At 35.2% G+C, this 17691-nt stretch overlaps 3 protein-coding genes across 6 annotated transcripts; all 3 read right to left on the bottom strand.

Annotated features, from left to right (window-relative positions):
* Nucleotides 1-1303: 1303 nt before the first annotated feature.
* LOC111808025 (F-box family protein) lies at nucleotides 1304-3581 on the bottom strand. The gene is made up of 3 exons (XM_023693789.2): nucleotides 2802-3581; nucleotides 1831-1989; nucleotides 1304-1720 (listed from the first exon to the last, which is right to left on the bottom strand). The coding sequence occupies exons 1-3, from the start codon at nucleotides 3579-3581 to the stop codon at nucleotides 1427-1429; spliced, it is 1233 nt and encodes a 410-aa protein (XP_023549557.2). The 3' UTR covers nucleotides 1304-1426.
* Nucleotides 3582-5712: 2131 nt separating this feature from the next.
* On the bottom strand, nucleotides 5713-10792 carry LOC111808240 (WAT1-related protein At2g39510-like). 4 transcript variants are annotated; one of them, XM_087116788.1, is made up of 9 exons: nucleotides 10250-10792; nucleotides 9468-9557; nucleotides 7861-8060; nucleotides 7720-7782; nucleotides 7484-7600; nucleotides 7154-7394; nucleotides 6722-6883; nucleotides 6489-6640; nucleotides 5713-6159 (listed from the first exon to the last, which is right to left on the bottom strand). In XM_087116788.1, the coding sequence occupies exons 3-9, from the start codon at nucleotides 8052-8054 to the stop codon at nucleotides 5955-5957; spliced, it is 1134 nt and encodes a 377-aa protein (XP_086972914.1). In that variant the 5' UTR covers nucleotides 8055-8060; nucleotides 9468-9557; nucleotides 10250-10792; the 3' UTR covers nucleotides 5713-5954. The 4 variants fall into 4 exon arrangements, with proteins under 4 accessions (XP_086972914.1, XP_023549874.2, XP_086972916.1 ...); XM_023694106.2 differs by having other exon boundaries at nucleotides 9468-9560; XM_087116790.1 differs by lacking the exon at nucleotides 7861-8060.
* Nucleotides 10793-11030: 238 nt separating this feature from the next.
* LOC111808239 (uncharacterized) lies at nucleotides 11031-17127 on the bottom strand. The gene is made up of 9 exons (XM_023694105.2): nucleotides 16973-17127; nucleotides 14698-16327; nucleotides 14176-14402; nucleotides 13767-14099; nucleotides 13143-13389; nucleotides 12553-12681; nucleotides 12259-12474; nucleotides 11901-12024; nucleotides 11031-11482 (listed from the first exon to the last, which is right to left on the bottom strand). Exons 2-9 carry the CDS (start codon nucleotides 16246-16248, stop codon nucleotides 11223-11225), a joined length of 3087 nt encoding a protein of 1028 aa, XP_023549873.2. The 5' UTR covers nucleotides 16249-16327; nucleotides 16973-17127; the 3' UTR covers nucleotides 11031-11222.
* Nucleotides 17128-17691: the final 564 nt, after the last annotated feature.

Below are 17691 nucleotides of genomic sequence, written 5' to 3' on the forward strand. Positions count from 1 at the left end.
TACCATTAGCAAACAATGGCTTCAATATGTGAGCTTACCGTTAGCAACAGTGTCTATCACATCTACTACACTAACAAGTACAAGAGAGTTCGAGTCTCTAACACGTGTCAAACACAAACACTTTGGCTAAGCTAAAGCGTCCATACTTCTTATGTTTTGGATTCAAATTTGAAGCGTGTTGCTAATTAAATTGATTGCTTATTGATGTGTAGGTTTATTTATACAAATAAGTTGACCGACGGTGGATATACGACGCGGTCGAGGCTGATAATCACATCTCCGACCCCACACTCTTGCATAATTTGGATATACGACGCGTTGGAGCCAATACATAATTCGTAAGCTTAGACTCTTTTTATTTATAATGTTAAGGGTTGATTCCTCCATTGAAGATTTTCATTAACAAAGAATCAGTCAAAGGTTTTATATTGATTATCAAAGAATGAGAACACAATTTTATACCAAAAAAAGTTGCATCAGAAAGTGGTGGGAGCTGACCTTGTATTTTAAGGACTTAGCCTGATAGTGATTGATGCAATCTCTTATCTCTTTTAATATTAAACTTGGGAGGACTTTATTGGTTGAGCTGGGGACCCGTTCGATGTGACATTTTCGTTATCGTTGATGAAATTTCATCTCAATATGAACTCGCTTCGTTCAAATCTATAAGGTTTGTTCAAGTTACGTGGTCTCAGATCCTGTTTGGACTTGACTTTTTAAGCTCTTGAAAGTCATTTAGCTATTAGATTCGTTTGAGAGAGTTCCGAGCTTTCATGTGAGGGTCAAGTTTTAAGGTCTGTTTGGACCGACTTTTCAAGAGCTGAAGAACACTTTTTTAAGCACGTAAAAGTCATTTGGCATTCAAACTCGAGTTTTTAGATTCGTTTGAGACATCAAGTAGTTTGAGAGAGTTTCGAGCTTTCATGTGAGGGTCAAGTTAGGTAGTTTTAGGGTCTGTTTGAACCGGCTTTTCAAGAGCTGAAGAATACTTTTTTAAGCACGTAAAAGTCATTTGGCCTTCAAACTCGAGCTTTTAGATCCGTTTGAGACGTCAAGTAGTTTGAGAGAGTTCCAAGCTTTCATGTGAGGGTAAAGTTACGTAGTTTCAGGGTCTATTTGGACCGACTTTTCAAGAGCTGAAGAATACTTTTTTAAGCACGTAAAAGTCATTTGGCCTTCAAACTTGAGCTTTTAGATCCATTTGAGAGAGTTCCGAGCTTTCATGTGAGAGTCAAGTTACGTAGTTTTAGGGTCTGTTTGGACCGACTTTTCAAGAGCTAAAGAACACTCTTTTAAGCACGTAAAAAGTCATTTGGACTTCAAACTCGAGCTTTCAGATCTATTTGAGACGTAAAGTAGTTTGAGAGAGTTCCTAAGATTATATTTACAGATTATTGCAAACACAATGACAGTAAAATTTTGGTAACTAAAGATTCATGTGAGGATGTTTAGGCCATCTTTGTTGTTCATCATCCAGCTTAGAGGAAGAGTTTCTTCCATTTGATCCATGTTTCTCTGCTTTGGTGCTATGATCAATTGCTGAGATGAACACTGGACTCACACAAACCAGCTCTTTTATCACCTTAATCAATGACATTTCTTCATTCTCATCCCTAAACCCCTTCAAACTTACAAGTTTTAGATGCTCCGATTTCGCTCGTCTCCAAACGTTCTTCGAGTACGTCGGCTTGCTCGGTGTGCTGTAGCTTTTAGGATCAATCTGCACAGAGTTTGCACAAAGTAGACCTTTTCATGGCTGCAGATTGAAACTCTAACCCCAAATAATTGATTTTATCATCAAGAAAGTTACGAGAATCGAATGAAACGAACCGTGACGAAGAGTCGCTCTAAGGCGGGACACATTTGGAGGAAGCTGAGCAATGCATTACTGTTGTGTTCTTCATTTGAATAACCAATCCACCATAGTTCTTTAAGATGATAAAATATGAAGTTCCCTTGTAAAGAAGCTAGAGAAGGCCAGATCAGTGCCTGCAACATAAGAAATATTCATCGACATTTTTTATAAGGGTGTGAAAACTTCTTCTTGGTAGACGCGTTTTACAACCGTGAGGCTGACGATGATACGTAATGGGCCAAAGTGGACAATATCTGCTAGTGGTGGGCTTGGACTGTTATAAATGGTATCAGAGCTAGACATCGGGCGATGTGCTATCGAGAACACTAGCCCCCAAGGGGGGTGGATTGTGAGATCCCACATCGGTTGAAGAGGAGAACATAACATTTCTTATAAGGGTGTAGAAACTTCTCTCTAGTAGACGCGTTTTAAAAACGTGAGACTGACGACGATACGTAACGGGACAAAACAGACAATATTTGCTAGTGGTGGGCTTGGACTGTTACAAATGGTATCAGAGTCAGACACAGTGTGGTGTGCCTGCAAGAACGTTGGACCCCCAAGGGAGGTAGATTGTGAGATTCAACATCGGTTGGAGAGGGAAACGAAGCATTCCTTATAAGGGTGTGGAAACCTCTCCCTAGTAGGCACGTTTTAAAACCGTGAGACTGACGGCGATACATAATGATCCAAAGCAGACAATATCTGCTGGTGGTGGAGTTAGACTGTTATAAATGGTATTAGAGTCAGACACTGGACGGTGTGCCAACGAGAACGCTGGACCTCCAAGGGAGGTGGATTGTGAGATCTCACATCGGTTGGAGAGGGAAACAAAACATTCCTTATAATGGTGTGGAAACTTCTTCCTCATAGACACGTTTTAAAATCGTAAGACTAACGACCATATGTAACAAACAATATCTACTAGTGGTGAGCTTGAATTTACCTCGTAATTCCATCCACACAGTGAAAGAGTAGCAGCGTTTTTTATGGTCAAAAGGCACGGATCAAACTCACTAATCTTCAAATTATTGCATCCAAGCCCTTCTCTAAAATCAAGCATAGCATCCTGCAAGTTAAAATGACTCTCGAGACGAATCCTCGGAAGTCGTCCTCGAAACCGAAAGGATCGAAGATTCAAACATCTAATATGTAAAAATCTCAAGTCCATGCAATCCAAAACAGTCAGCCTCCGAAGTTTCGGACTCGAACCAACGCATAGCGATCGAAATCCACAACACCGATCGATCCTCAAACTCTCAAGAACCCGAATACTCGAAACGAGGGAGGAAACAGCTTGATTTGTAAGGCAACTCACAGATTTAAGACACAAAGATTTGATATTAAAAGCAAATGGAGATGGATTATGAGTATCAAACTTGAGTTCCCAATCAAACTGCCATGGAAACACAGAGCTTCCAGCAGAGAAATCCAAGTGAAGCTTATCATCAGCAGCAATGGAAGCTAAAAGGAGACCATCTTTGCCAAAGTGATACTGAAGCCTTCTTGGATGCTTAATGGGAAGGAAGTGATTAAAAAACGAAGCAACTTCTTGAGCAAGATCGTCAATGGCTCCGAACCGCACCAGAGCTGAGTTCCAAAGCCGTCGCCATCGGGAAGAAAGCAGGCTCGTTTCTACAGCTGATTCAAAGGGAAGAAGGGATAGTATGAGTCTAAGCATTTCATCTGGTAAGAAACTGATCAAATCGTCCCCGTTTCGAGCCATTTTCAACGCAAAAAAAAAACACTTTTTTTTTTTTTTTTTTTTTTTTTTGTTCGAACTCTAAAAAACATGAGAAGGGTGATTTGTTATTTATGAACATTTCATAGTGAACGAATCATTTGCTAGTGGATCTCGTAGATAGAGACTCCAACTGTTTGGAATATAATGTTTTTTTATTTAATAAAAATAAAATTGATTTTTCTACACGCAATTTTTAAAAAATTAATATTTTATTTAAAAATGAGAAGTATTGAAAAATTTTAATTCAAGTATTTTTTTAATGAAAAGATAGATTGTTTATTTTTAAAAATTAAAATATTTAACTGATTTTTATTTCTTCTAGATAAGTGGTTAGAAATAAAAATATATAATTATAGTAGATAGAATAACTCTTAAATGAATTTGTTATAGTAATTAGCCCATTGGTCATTGGAAATTGGGCTTTCAGCCCAAGCGGCCCACTATACTTCAAGGCCCAGCAAATATCTTAAATGAGAAGTATTTAACTGATTTTTATTTCTTCCATGGTAATTGGGCTTTCAGCCCATTGGTCGAATTGATTGGGCCCGGCCTTTATTGGAGGATTAAAAGAAGCGTCGAACTACAAACGCGTATCTGGACCTAGCCCATCTACCCAAGCGGCCCACTATACTTCAAGGCCCAGCCCATAAGCATCGAACCGAAGCAATTCATCCTATTTCGTCCCTGCCCTAGGAGCCCGCGGGCAGGATTTCTTGTATCTTCTATTTCTAGAAGATTTAGCTGCCTATGTTACCCTAATTGTAGAGTAGAAATTCAACAAATAACTAATTTTTAAATTAAAAGCTAAAAAACTAATTTAAAAACATTTTAAATGAGTATAAAGTTCAATGATATTTTTTTTTTTTGTATTTTACAAAAATATTTATAAAATATATCTTCAGATGAGATGATGACACATGCATAAGTTCCCAACGTGATTGAATAAGGCACGATAGCCAGGCTATCCTGCAACATGGGAATACATCACATTTCATAGGTCGTATTGTTAGGAACTGAGTTGGCGATGAGATGCGATGTAAGGTCGAACCAGATGACTGGACCTATACTAGCAGTAAAGTTAAAGTGGATGATTTAGATTAACGTTGAGTCTGCTAAAGTCACAAACCACTATGTTAAGGATTATTAAATAATTGAATAAATTATGTTTTAAAAAATGTGGCCACCATGCATCCAAAAGGTGTGGACAAAATTATTTTAAGTATGTTTGGATGGAATTTTTTTTATTATTATTTTTAATATTTAAAAACACTTTTTAAAGCATTTACATATTTCATTTGTTATATTAAAATAAATACATTAGTTAAATAAAGATTATTTATAGAAACAAAAATGTTGATGATAAAAAAAATACATATTGGCAGACACGAATATATGACATGCCAAAAAGATTAATAAAGTGAATGATTAATGAAAGACAAATTGAAAATAAATAAAATAAAGCTAAATATATGGAAGAGAAGAGTCGTGTCTAATTTATGGATAAATATATTAATTATTATTTTAAATTGATAATTTTGATGTATAATTGTTGAACGAATTTTATAAATTAGAAAAAAAAAATTTAAAAACCATGAGTTTTATATTTATGTTTAATATATTTATAAATTTTAATAATTACGTAATAAGCTTTTAAAAATTTAAATTTACTAATGGTATACATCTCATCTTTCCATTTCCATTTAGATTTTGTGAAATGTGGCATCCATATCATATTTCCATGAAGGAAGAGGAGACAGCCACAGCCACTGCTAAATTTCTCATCCATTTTCAAGCTTTTAATTTATTATTAATATTTATGCTAAAAAATATTAATATAAACATTGCATAATAATTATTAATACATATCTTTTATTGCTTAAAAACCCAAATTTATGATATGTATTTGATAAAAAATAAAAATGTAATTTGATGCATAAGATAAAAATTCTTATAAATTAAGAATTCATTATCATTATACCAAACTTTTTCTATAATAATTATGAAAAGAAAATTGATATTTTCTGTTTGGATAGAAAGATCTTCTAAATTTATTTATAATGTTCATATTAATTTTTTTTAATGGCTTTAAAATGATTTGATCCAAGAACAGATCTAATAGACAAGAATTATACACTTTATTTATTTATTTTTTGGTCTATTTCGTCCTTATACTAATAGAATCAATTGAACTATCGAAATCTAGCTGATGTGGCATGCACGGGATATAGACTATGAAAATTGAAACTTTTATAAGTGTAGAGACGAAATAATCCTCTTGTACGGTTACGATTGTCCTTGTAATATAATTCAATTGTTTCACCTCTGGAAGGACAGCATTGGAAATCAAGCAGTGGATCAGTTGCTTACTGATGTTGGGGCAGAAGCTTTGAGATGTTGATCTAAGGGCTTCGGCTGCTGCTGGTTTGTGGTGGTTGAGTCTTGGAGTGAAGTTGGCAATTCATCAGTATTGTTATTCCCCACTTTGAATGGAACTTTATCTTTGCTCTTGCCCCACAAAACCAAGTATAGGCCCATAATTATAACAACGGCTCCAATAACCCTGAAAAAATGACATTTCTAAGCATTTTTGTTCGAGAGAGCACCATTTTCAGGTAGAGTAATTACTTAAAAAGTCATTTCAAAGAAGTAATTACTCATAAGAAAAAACTTCTAATATCTTTCGAGACAGTAACTTTAAGCGCAGACACAATTATACCACCAAATTAGCACTAAAAGAACTTCGGTTGAGTGCTTGAAGAGGTCATTTATAATGAAAGTTAAACCCACTAAAAGAACTTTAAAAATAATAACAACAAAGAAAAAGACCAAAAGGTAGAAGAAATATGTCACGTTAAAAAGTGAGGAAGTCGTAGTCCCGACGTAGATTACCTTCCTAAGCGCAGTCTCTCGGCGAATATGAAAGAACTAATCACAGCAACTACGACCATGCTGAGAGGATTGAATGCAGTAACAAATACAGGTCCTTTTAATTTCACCACCACTCCTTGGATATAGTACGCAATTCCAGAAGATATTATTCCCTGTGAATAACAGAACTTAAATTTAGTCATTTTAAATGGGGAAATTTAACTCTGTTCTTTTTTGGGAAAATGAAAGCTTACACCATAGAGGGCAGCTAAGAGTATGGAGTCTGCATGTAAAGCCCATGCAGCTGGATTGTTCCATTCAAATGCTAAAGCTAAAATAGTACTTTCCACTGCTCCAGCCAAGCATATGAAAGTTGTTAGTGTGAACTCAGCTGGGTATGACCTTATTGTATGTGCCTGTAAGAACCAATGAATATTGAGTTTTTCATTATAAAAGACTATCCCTAAACTTCAAACATACATCTCTTCATTCAAAAATTATTTAAATGTATTTTATCTTTGCTCTTTTATAAACTCTTTTATAAACGTTTCAAAACTACCCTTGAAGTAAAAATTCATTATAATGTTGGATGAAAATTGAGACCTAGAACCAGTTGCACCCATTCCATTTGAAACTTTTAAAAGGACAGTGATACTTAACAATTGGCAAACTAAAGGGGTTTGTACCAGAAGGATGGTGAAGGCTGAGGAGCAGATACTTGAGATGGAGATAACAATGGCAGCCTTAACAGGTTCTTGCTTGTTTCCAAGGCTTGAATAAGAGTGAGGGTTGGAGTTCTCTTTGGTCCAAGGTAAACTCAATAAGGGTCCTTTTATAAGAGTCATCATCATTGCTCCTCCTACTGTAACTAAAGTCCCTAAAATCTTTGCCTGGCTTCTTAATCTTCTAATATTCACCTTCTCCATTCTTCAAGGCAATAAACAAAGACCATCATTATGATCATGGACAATATAAGAAAGCTGTATTTGAGTTTGTGTATAAAAAAGCATACATACTTGCAAATCCAAGCCATTATAAATGCAAAGGCCGGAAGAATATTGCACATGGCTGTTGCAAACGTTGCAGTTGTGTATTTAGTACCAGAGTAAATCAAGCTCTGGGCTATTACAGGCCTGTAAGAGATAACTTTACGTTAATTTCAAATTGTACTGATATGCATCCTCGAACCATGTAACTAACGATTTTTCCCGTTGAATATCTATTAACAATCAAAAGGTGGTCGAGTTCTTACTCGAGTAAGCCGAGTAGAAGAATCTTGGCGAAGATGGGGAGAGTCATCTTTGGTCTCACTTTCCTGCCATGGAAATAGGTTAGTGATGAACAAAAAATAAAAAATAAATAAAGCTTAGAGAAAAAGAAATTGATTAACAACCTATCCAAGACGAAAGCAAAAGGAGCAACAACAATGGCACCGATAGAGTAACGATAAACAATGGTAACAAGTTGGTTCATTCCTTGGTTTAGAGCAGCCTTAGAAATAATTGACATTCCTGCAGAACCAAATCTTAATGCTATTGCTCCCAAGTATGGCTTTGCCTTCTCAAACATTTGACCTGCCTGCTTCATCTCTCTCTAAAAGTTTTTGTCAAGTAGATTATTCACAACAAAAGCAGAAGTTTCAGCATGCTTTTATAATGGTATTGTATGCTAAATTTCATCATAAAACCATACGTTATTTATTTAATTATTTACTTGTTGTCATAACAAGGACTCGGAGGTTTGATCCCTTATATTAGAGGCACCGAGCCCGCCCCAAAGCCTAGACTCGAGAGACACGTCATCGAACATAAAAAATTATCTAGGAATAACTTTTTGATTTGAGGGTTTTTTTTTAGAAAAGAAAAATACAAATTACATCATAGATATCCTCCCATATAAAGAGTCATGATTATCTATTACATAAACAAGAGAATCAAAAAAAAAATTTGTCAATAATATTAATTAAAAAAAAGTTTATACCATGATCATGTGTGTATTAAAATTACTTTTGGATTTGACGTTGAAGGGGTAAACATTGTATGGGATAGAAGGTGAATATGTTCTTGAGAATCATGTCTAATCCAAGTATTGAAGTGTTGGCTAATGGCAAAAGAGATGAATTTGATGCCTGTTAAAGAGCAGCTATGACAAGAAGTTGCAGTAAAAAAAACATAATATTATTTTGGTTTTTAAAACAAAATTAAAATTTGATGTTCATTTATATTGAAATCATTTTCAACAAAAAAAAAAAAAAAATTGTGATAAAAAGAACAAACGGAACAAACGTTACATATTTCATTTGAAAATTAAAAATGGAATAAAATAAGAATATGTACTCTGGTAAAGTGGGAATAGTTAGAGATAAATGTGACATAAAGTTGAAGAACACTAAACAAAAATTAAAATAAAAAATAATAATTTTTTAGAATATCAAATTAGACTGAGGTGGTGGAAGAATTTAACCTATAGTCTCTTATCAAAAATATTTTAAGAGAGAATTTATATTTATTTCACTAAAATAACATCATCTTAACAATCAAACAAATGACCTAATTGAAGAATGTTTGGGATTATTTTAAATTAGAATATGTTCCATAATTCTTTTTCTAAAAGGTCCTTCATATACCTATATATATCCAAAGATAATCCTACAGTATTTAAGATGTGATAATATAATATCCTATGGGCCAAAAATTTTAACTTCACTCCTAAATTAATGATCCTCAAGATTGAAACAGACCCATTAAATTAACTCCCCGGAAAATTGTTACCTTATTTCTGATTTTCATTCTGCCAAAATGAAAAAAAAAAAAAAAAAAACTCCATTTTTTTAGATAAATCCACACGACCATTATCTCCTCCAATTCTACTTTTTTTAAAATAAAATTTATATGAGCAAATTTTATAGTATGTCACCATCCACTGCGATTTTTCATTTTTTAAAAGATAAAAATGGGCAGAAAGTTTGGTAAAAAACTGCTGTATTTTAGAGAAACTGACCGTATTAATCCATCTCTTCACTGCCCAACCGAGCTCATTTCTTGACGGCTAAGACCAGCAATGGAACTTTGCGCCCCTTTTTTGGGGGAGCTGCTGCAGATATACCATTATTAAAGCTTCAATACAAGAAATATAATAATAATGATCATTAACAATTTGTATTTCCAACAATGTTTAAACCAAAATATCAGTCAATTATTACACCAAATGGTAAGAAGAACTATTATGCAGTCAATTTGTTATTCCAAATCATATTATATTTACAATTATCTTCGTATCTCTGAGCACAAATTATTCACTTAAAATTATTGTTCAAACTCAAATCAAAAGTACACCAAGGAGAAATAAAATTTGCTACAGTCATATTTGAACCACGGGAAATATAAACAAAAAAATAATAATTTCAAACCATCAATGAAATCTTCCCAATTTACTTAAATGAGCATAATTTAGTAGTAATTGACGTATACTTCTTTATATTTTTTCTTCTTCTAATAATAGGTCAAAAATAATTTAATTTTAAATTCTTTTAATACAATTGATCTGCTATTGTCAATCTAAACTATTTTTAAAGAAAAGTAACTTTCGATATGATAAAAGTATTTTTGGTCATTCCAAAATCACTCCCAAATATTCTCTAAATACACCATGCTCGTAGTAGTGCATTAGGTGAAGTGAAAGATTATCTTCTACAGTGAAGCTATCAATTTTCTTTTTGTGGCTGATTAGTTAGTGGAGTGTGAGAATATACAAATTACAGACATGAGGTGCTTTTTACTTACAGAGCAAGTTGATCTCCAATAAGCCATTGAGTGGAGCAAGTGCCGTTGTGGAATCAGAAGTTTCTGGCAAACTCAAAAAGAACAATACAATAAGAGAACAGCTACAGTTCATCTCCTTTTTACACCTGCATTAAGAGAAGAGAAAATGAGAGAATAATAATAGTTCAAATACGAGCATTGAAAATTAATATGCTATCCCTCTCAGCTTCCACAAAGGGAAGTGTGATTTTCCAAGGCATGCTGTGGAAATCCCAATTCCGATGAAAGAGTAGACGCCCTTTATAAATTGCTATCCATCTCAGACTCTCAAAATGGGAACTGTTGATAACAAAACATCATTATCAATTGCCCAATACAATTTACAGCTAAGATATATTTGTATGAATAAAAACGATAAATAGCCCTGATAGAAGTGTATGAAAAAAACCAATGTAACGCAAAGTAAATGGGTCAGAAAAAAGAAAAAGTGTTGCGTCAGGCCCTGCTTCCAAGAATATGAGAGATCAAAGATGTGAAATCTAAACAGCGGATGGAAATCAGAATATGAGAATATAATTTCTGCTTGACAAGAAATCCAAACATACAGCAGAAGTTGATGGGAATAAAAGCATTGTCTAAAGTACGAATCTTGATAGAAATTATTCTCTGTGTATAGAGGAAGTGAGAGACATCTTAATACATACCTCAAGAATATAAATGTTTTGAGTTACCAGTTTTCATAAATATGAAGTCTCCAAGCATTTTAGGAGCTAACAGTCGTGCAAACGGCTAAAGATGAGGATTTTGTCATCAAATTTTACATTGATCAGTAACTTTATTTCATTGAGCAGAACACGTCTGCATTGAGACTGCATACAGCCTCTCGTAACAAGTTAACAGAAACATATGCAGAAAAAAGATATTGAAAATACAGATATTAGGACAATATAAAAGTTTACAACTACATATCGTTAGATATGTTATGAATCGCTTACTAAACGAATGTGGAGGGACTGCAATGGGGATATGGGATCGGGTCAGGCTGCAGTGATTTCTCAATAATCTCGGTTTGCTCTTTAACATGAACTTGATAGAAACCAGTGGCTGTAGCTGCAGATGGAGCACGACCAATGTATTTGATGTCTTCAATTGTTCCTCGGGATAGATTCTTCATGGCTGAACCAAGACGAGGATTAATGTAGCTATACGCACCCATGTTCATTGGCTCCTCTTGGACCCAAACAACCTCGGCATCTGGGGAGCAAAAGGTGAACAATGTCATCAGTGCATACAAAATCAACTATTTAAAAGGAGGGGGGAATTTTTTTTTTTTTTCCCTTTTACTTTCTTTCATGGGACTTCCTACGAAAGTTGCATTTAAAGAATGCATATTCATATATTTGGCATAATTCCAAATATAAACTCGGATGACTGCCCAGGGATATGTCTTAAATTCATCCATCTCCATAGAGTTCAAAACTCATTAAGGTTTCTATAAGATGAAACAACGACAAAATGTATCCCAAAACAAAATGACGACAGTAGAAATCTATCCTTTATGAAAAGAAAAACAAATTAGTGACATGGAAAATGTTGGAAACAAGAGCCTAATGCAAACTTTGGGACTAGGTAAATATCAGTAAATTTTCTGCAGTAGGTTGAATAAACATACTTGGATATCGCTTCAGCTCTCGTTGGATAAGATCATATGGGAATGGACATAGCTGTTCCACCCGGCATATTGCAATGTCCTTTCCATCGATATTTTTCCGCTTTTCATCAAGTTCATAATAAATCTGGAGTAGAACATGTCAAAATGCTTGCATAGAATATTGGAACTGAGAAAACTGATGGAAGTCCCAGCTTCCAATTAAGATGATGCAGATATATTGTGAGTCACCATGACTCTGTGCTATAAACAAGGAGGTAAATTCTTCCCATAGAAGTTACCAACAACAAGGAGCCCATAATAAGACTTGAAAGTAAATAAACACAAGATGTAAGAAGTCAAAATCAAATATGTGGCTTACCTTTCCAGAGCAAAGGATCAAGCGCCTGATGCCTTCTTCAAGATCAGAGTGCATATTTTGGTCCTTGATAAGGCGCTTAAATCTAGTCCCCTGCTTATCAAAACCTGGGTGGCCTTTTACATCATCAAACTCAGATAGATTAGACCTACAGTCTTTATGACGAAGCAGGTTCTTAGGAGACATTACAATAAGAGGTTTACGGAATTCCCTGTGAATCTGGAGAGTAAAGTCACAAAAGGAAACACGTCAATCCAAGGAAATTTGAATTCTTCAGTAACTTACTGATTAACTCACCTGACGCCTCAGAACATGGAAGTAGTTTGCAGGAGTTGTAACGTTCACAACTTGCCAATTGCACTCCTGAATTTGCTTCCTAAGAGTAGGATCCATCTCAGGTATAACAAAAGGGTTGTCATCACTCATCTGCCAGAAAGATCGATGACGTCTATATCAGCCAAATATATCAATAACACCAAATCAACTCCAATAAATGCAGGTTTCTAATTAAGAATACGCCAATTAGAAAATAGAAGATAAGCTAATGTTTAGAACTCCAATATGAAAAGCCTCAAGGCATTTTAGCCACAAAGAACATCATATTTCAGTGACTTGGAATGCCAATTGCCAACTTAGAAAGAAAGAAGGGAAGCACAACAGACTCTTTTATAATTAGAAAGGGTAGAACAATAAAAAATAATGAGAGGTCGTGATGAGAAATTCTTCATCTGAGAAAATACAAATAATTCAGAAACATCGAGTCAACCTTTCATACATAAAAGAAAGTGACTTTCGCATCAATCACAATAGTAAAGTAGAAAGAAAAGAAAAGGGTATAGGTTGTGCTATCTAGAAGTAAAGAGGAAATAAATTCTTCAATGAAGTACCTGAAGAAAACGCTCCAATCTTGCACTTGAATGTTCAGGTCCCTGCCCATCATAGCCATGTGGAAGTAACACAACAAGTCCTGTTTGTCGCAACCATTTCGCTTCTCCACTACTAATGAACTGATCAAATATTACTTGAGCTCCATTAGCAAAATCACCAAATTGAGCTTCCCACATTACCAACGCATTGGGATTTTCCATTGAATAGCCCAACTCAAATCCAAGAACGCCAAACTCTGAAAGAGAGCTGTAGACAGGAGGACTAGGATGTGAGAAAGAGCATCAAAATAGCACTGGGAAAGTAACTATTGAGCATCCATAATTTGTATCTTAAGCTATCCAGGAGAGAGAGCGGTTTACAAATGCATAAAACAAGGAGTGATAAGAAAGATATCCTCCATACAACAATGCTCTTTAGCACTATCATAGTAAAATCTACTTTGCAATCAACAAAATCCCAGGGCAAGCATTTCTTGGTATTGATATCATCACAACAAGCAATGAACACAAATCAACCACAAGTCAGGCTCAAAAGTCTCCCATCAGGGAGGAACATTATCATCGATGATCAACGTAAATGCAAAAAAAATGGACTGTGAAATATGTAAAGATCTCTTCCATTACCTGTTGCTGACAGTAAACATTTCTTCATTCTGGTTTAACAGAACATGATCAAGAGGGCAGTACTTCTCTCCTGTTTCCTGATCATGAAGAACCGAGTGTCTGTGGCTAAAGGTGCCTCTTTCAACATCCTGTCCACTTAATCTGACATGGTTACCTTCCACTAACAATGTGGCAAAAGCAAGTGCTTCTCCAAGGGCCCAGTCAATGCCATCCCCAGTTTCAATCATTTGGGCACGCTGTTCATACACCTTTTTGACTGACCTGTGAGGCTTGAAGTTATCTGGAAGGGATGTAATAGCTTTTCCTACATTCTTCAAGATTTCTGGTTTAACCCTGCAAAGTAGCTAACAGATATTAGTACAAATAAGAGAATGAAAGCCAGTAAAAAGGAAAGTATCATTCCACATGCCCTGTATTCCGAATGCGTGAGAGCTGTTCAGGGGACTTGAATCCAGCCCAATAAGCTGAAAGCCAGTCCCTTCTTTTAGGAAGGTAATCTTTGCTGGCCATAAATTCTTCATTAAGTATTGTATTGACCTTGGATTGTATCTTCTCAATGTCTTCTTGAGTCACCTGCTCCAATTCTAAAAGTTTCTTTCGGTAGATCTCAAGAGATGAGGGATGATTCCTAATAACCTGTATCAGAAACAAATTTAGAATTCTGGTCAAGAGCTAAAACATCTCATCAGTAGCACTCAAGTGCACCCCAATGTATGAATTAGACTATAAAGCTATGAGAAAAATTTTGGTAGTTAAAATAAATAGGAGGAAATGATTGAGGAACGTAAGACTTTCAACATTATAAAAAAATAACAATTAAAATTCATAACAATTTTAAAAAACATATGATGAAGAAGAAGAAGAAGAAGAAGAAGAAAACAAGCAAACAAAAAGATATGTCCTTAAACTAGTAGAACACAATAAAGTTCACCTGATACATTTTAGGCTGGGTGAAAGATGGCTCATCAATCTCGTTGTGCCCAAAACGGCGGTAACAAACCAAATCAACAACAACATCTGAATGGAAAGTCTGGCGCCATTCTGCAGCTAGCTCACATACATGAACAACTGCTTCCACATCATCTCCATTCACATGGAAGATGGGTGCATCCAAGGCTTTGGCAACATCAGTGCAATACTGTGAGGATCTTCCTGACCTTGGGTCAGTGGTAAAAGCTACCTGATTGTTTACAACAATGTGAATAGTCCCACCAGTGGTGTAGTTAGGAAGAGCGCTGAGATGTAAAGTCTCATACACAACACCTTGTCCAGCAAAACTACCATCTCCATGTATCAAAATACCCATATTCCTTTTCCTATCCACATCATTTGAGTAGAATTGCTTTGCCCGAGTTTTCCCAACAACCAAAGGATCAACAGCTTCCAAATGACTTGGATTAGCGACCAAGGAAAGGTGAATTCTCTTGCCACCCCTAGTTGGCCGGTCATAAGAGGTTCCCAAGTGGTACTTCACATCACCAGTTCCTGTATAGAGCCCAACCTCATTTACAGGCTTTGTACCACCACTAAACTCACTAAATATTTGACGCAGTGGTTTTCTGACAACATTACCCAAGACATTTAATCTCCCTCTATGAGGCATTCCTATAACTATGCTCTCAACTCCGAGATCTGCAGCCCTGTCAAACATTTCTTTCATCCCTGGAATCAGAGTCTCCCCTCCTTCAAGCCCAAATCTCTTTGCTGTGGTCCACTTAGTTGCCAAAAAGTTCTCAAATTGTGTGCTCCATATAAGACGATCGAGAATAACCTCTTTGCGCTGGCGATTGTATTGTGTTGGTGTTGGGGTCTCAATCTTATCCCTCAACCAATTACATTTTTCACGGTCGGCAATATGCATGTACTCATATCCAATGCTTCCACAATATGCTTGCTCAAGACGGGTCAGAGTGTATCTGAGGGTCTGAACAGGACGATTCTCAGACAAAAACCCAGCCATTTTCCACACCCCCAAGAAGAATTCACGATCAAGATCAGCTTCTGTGAAACCATGATGTGCAAGGTCCAACTCATCAGGAATTTTCCTTTCTTCCAATCCCAATGGATCCAACTTGGCTTTCATGTGACCATTAACCTGATATGCTCTCACAAGCAACAATAAACGCATACTCTCTTGTATTGTTTGGCCAGAAATGCCAGGAGATGTGGCAGCCTGACCCACGAAGTTTCTGAAGAAATTATCCCATGACTCATCGACACTGGTTGGGTCAGCCTCCCAAGCTCTTTGAAGTTCCTCTAAGTAGACACTGCTAGTTCCATCTAAGAAGCTATCAGTAAGCCTAGAAAGGGGAACAGAACGTGGAACTGGAGCACCTTGAGCCTTTGATTTAAAGAGCGTGGAGTGAAAATATCGACTTTGAGCTGCACCAATCCTTGATCTCCCAACATATGATCCTCCCTGCAATATGCTTCTCTTAATGGCAAGTTTTGCTACAGCAGAGCTTGCTCTAAACCATCTCATCGTATTAGTTGATTGAAAAATGAGTCAAATCTGAACTTCTCAGAGCCAATATACAAAGGTACGCATCATTCTTCCCCAGCTGAAGATAAAGCAAAACTTAAGATATAGCATAAAAAAACAGCAAGAAGAACACACAACTAAATAGAAAAGAATGGCATTATAGAAAATTAAGAGTTCGTAAAAGAGTTCATAACTACATGAACGAAAAATGAATTAAAACATGAGGACTATAACCTCTTGACTAATCAAAAGGAAATAAAACAGAATATCTGAAGAGTATAAACTATGAACTATAACCTCTTGACTAATCAAAGAACTTTAGTATCTATAAAACCCATTAGCTCATTAGCTAGATAAAAGCCAACAGAATGAACACAAAAGGACAAACTATAACTGCAATCGTACAGAAAAATGTTGAAATCATCAGATTAGAACACAATCAAAACACGAACAAAAAGGGACTGGATCGAAGTCGAGCAAGTAACACGCTGAGAATATCAAGTTAAGAAACAAAGATTCAATACGAACAAGTTCCTGAAACAGAATTCCACAATTCCAAACATCAAGTAAAGTGAAAACCCCAGAACAAGTTAAGAGAAATCAAATAAACGTTAAAAAGCATATAGATAAGCTCGGAATTGCAGAACGATAGATGCTTCAACAATCAAAAAGAAGAAGAAAAGAAAAAACGTGCAAGTGTTAAGAGCGATGGAAGAAGGATCACCAGAGAGAGTTGAGTTCGAGTTGTGGATCGTAGCACAAGCCAAGACGCGGGTTCTGGGTTTTACCATTTCCCGCGTTATGGGAAAATTTCACCGTTGGTTTTTGTTCAATCATAATGTCAGGATTCAGGAAGGCGCTAGAGTTGTAATACGTGTCCATATTACTTTTCAATAAAATAAATAAATAAATAAATGCAAAGTCCCTTTAATAAATTAGCAGGACTTTAGTTGAACTTTTATCACTTTATTAAATCATTTTATATATGTAGATTCTCTCGCAAGTTTCACATTTATGGCTATCTAATTCTTATATTTCAAAACTTTTATTTTTTTTATTATTATTTTTTTTTTTAATTTAAGAAAGGGCAAGATTTTCTTATACATAAAATTCAAATAGATTATTTAATTTTTTAAAAAATTTAAATTATATTTTGTAGTTATTCTTTAGTAGCTAACTCAATTTAGTTTTATTTTGTAGTTATTATTTAATCTAGTAACCATGGTCTAGAATTTTAGTTTTGTTATTATTATTATTATTACAATCTAACATCATTCAAGAGACTAAACATTTAAAAATAATTATGTAAAGTACATAAATAAATTGAAATTTAAATATATATTTATTATTATTATTCCAAGAAAATACTGTTATTTCCTTAAGGGGCTTTTGTAGAAATAACTATTAGCCATCGATTTTGGAATTTTCTTTTAAACATGCAAA

The sequence above is a fragment of the Cucurbita pepo genome, chromosome 13 (genome assembly GCF_057944985.1).
Source record: "Cucurbita pepo subsp. pepo isolate OVF chromosome 13, ASM5794498v1, whole genome shotgun sequence".
In the NCBI taxonomy this organism is placed as follows: domain Eukaryota; kingdom Viridiplantae; phylum Streptophyta; class Magnoliopsida; order Cucurbitales; family Cucurbitaceae; genus Cucurbita; species Cucurbita pepo.

Bases quoted from the DNA above. Each gene is read 5' to 3' on its own strand.
- LOC111808025 (XM_023693789.2), bottom strand. From the start codon at position 3,581: ATGGCTCGAAACGGGGACGATTTGATCAGTTTCTTACCAGATGAAATG. The intron at 1,990-2,801 runs GTAAATTCAAGC...CTTATGTTGCAG, and splicing joins TGTGTGGATGGAATTACGAG to GCACTGATCTGGCCTTCTCT. The intron at 1,721-1,830 runs GTTCGTTTCATT...AACTCTGTGCAG, and splicing joins TAGAGCGACTCTTCGTCACG to ATTGATCCTAAAAGCTACAG.
- LOC111808239 (XM_023694105.2), bottom strand. From the start codon at position 16,248: ATGAGATGGTTTAGAGCAAGCTCTGCTGTAGCAAAACTTGCCATTAAG. The intron at 14,403-14,697 runs GTGAACTTTATT...TTTCTGATACAG, and splicing joins CCCAGCCTAAAATGTATCAG to GTTATTAGGAATCATCCCTC. The intron at 12,025-12,258 runs GTAAGCCACATA...GTTCTACTCCAG, and splicing joins TGATCCTTTGCTCTGGAAAG to ATTTATTATGAACTTGATGA.
- LOC111808240 (XM_087116788.1), bottom strand. From the start codon at position 8,054: ATGAAGCAGGCAGGTCAAATGTTTGAGAAGGCAAAGCCATACTTGGGA. The intron at 7,601-7,719 runs GTAAGAACTCGA...TATCTCTTACAG, and splicing joins CTTCTACTCGGCTTACTCGA to GCCTGTAATAGCCCAGAGCT. The intron at 6,884-7,153 runs GTACAAACCCCT...TGGTTCTTACAG, and splicing joins CAGCCTTCACCATCCTTCTG to GCACATACAATAAGGTCATA.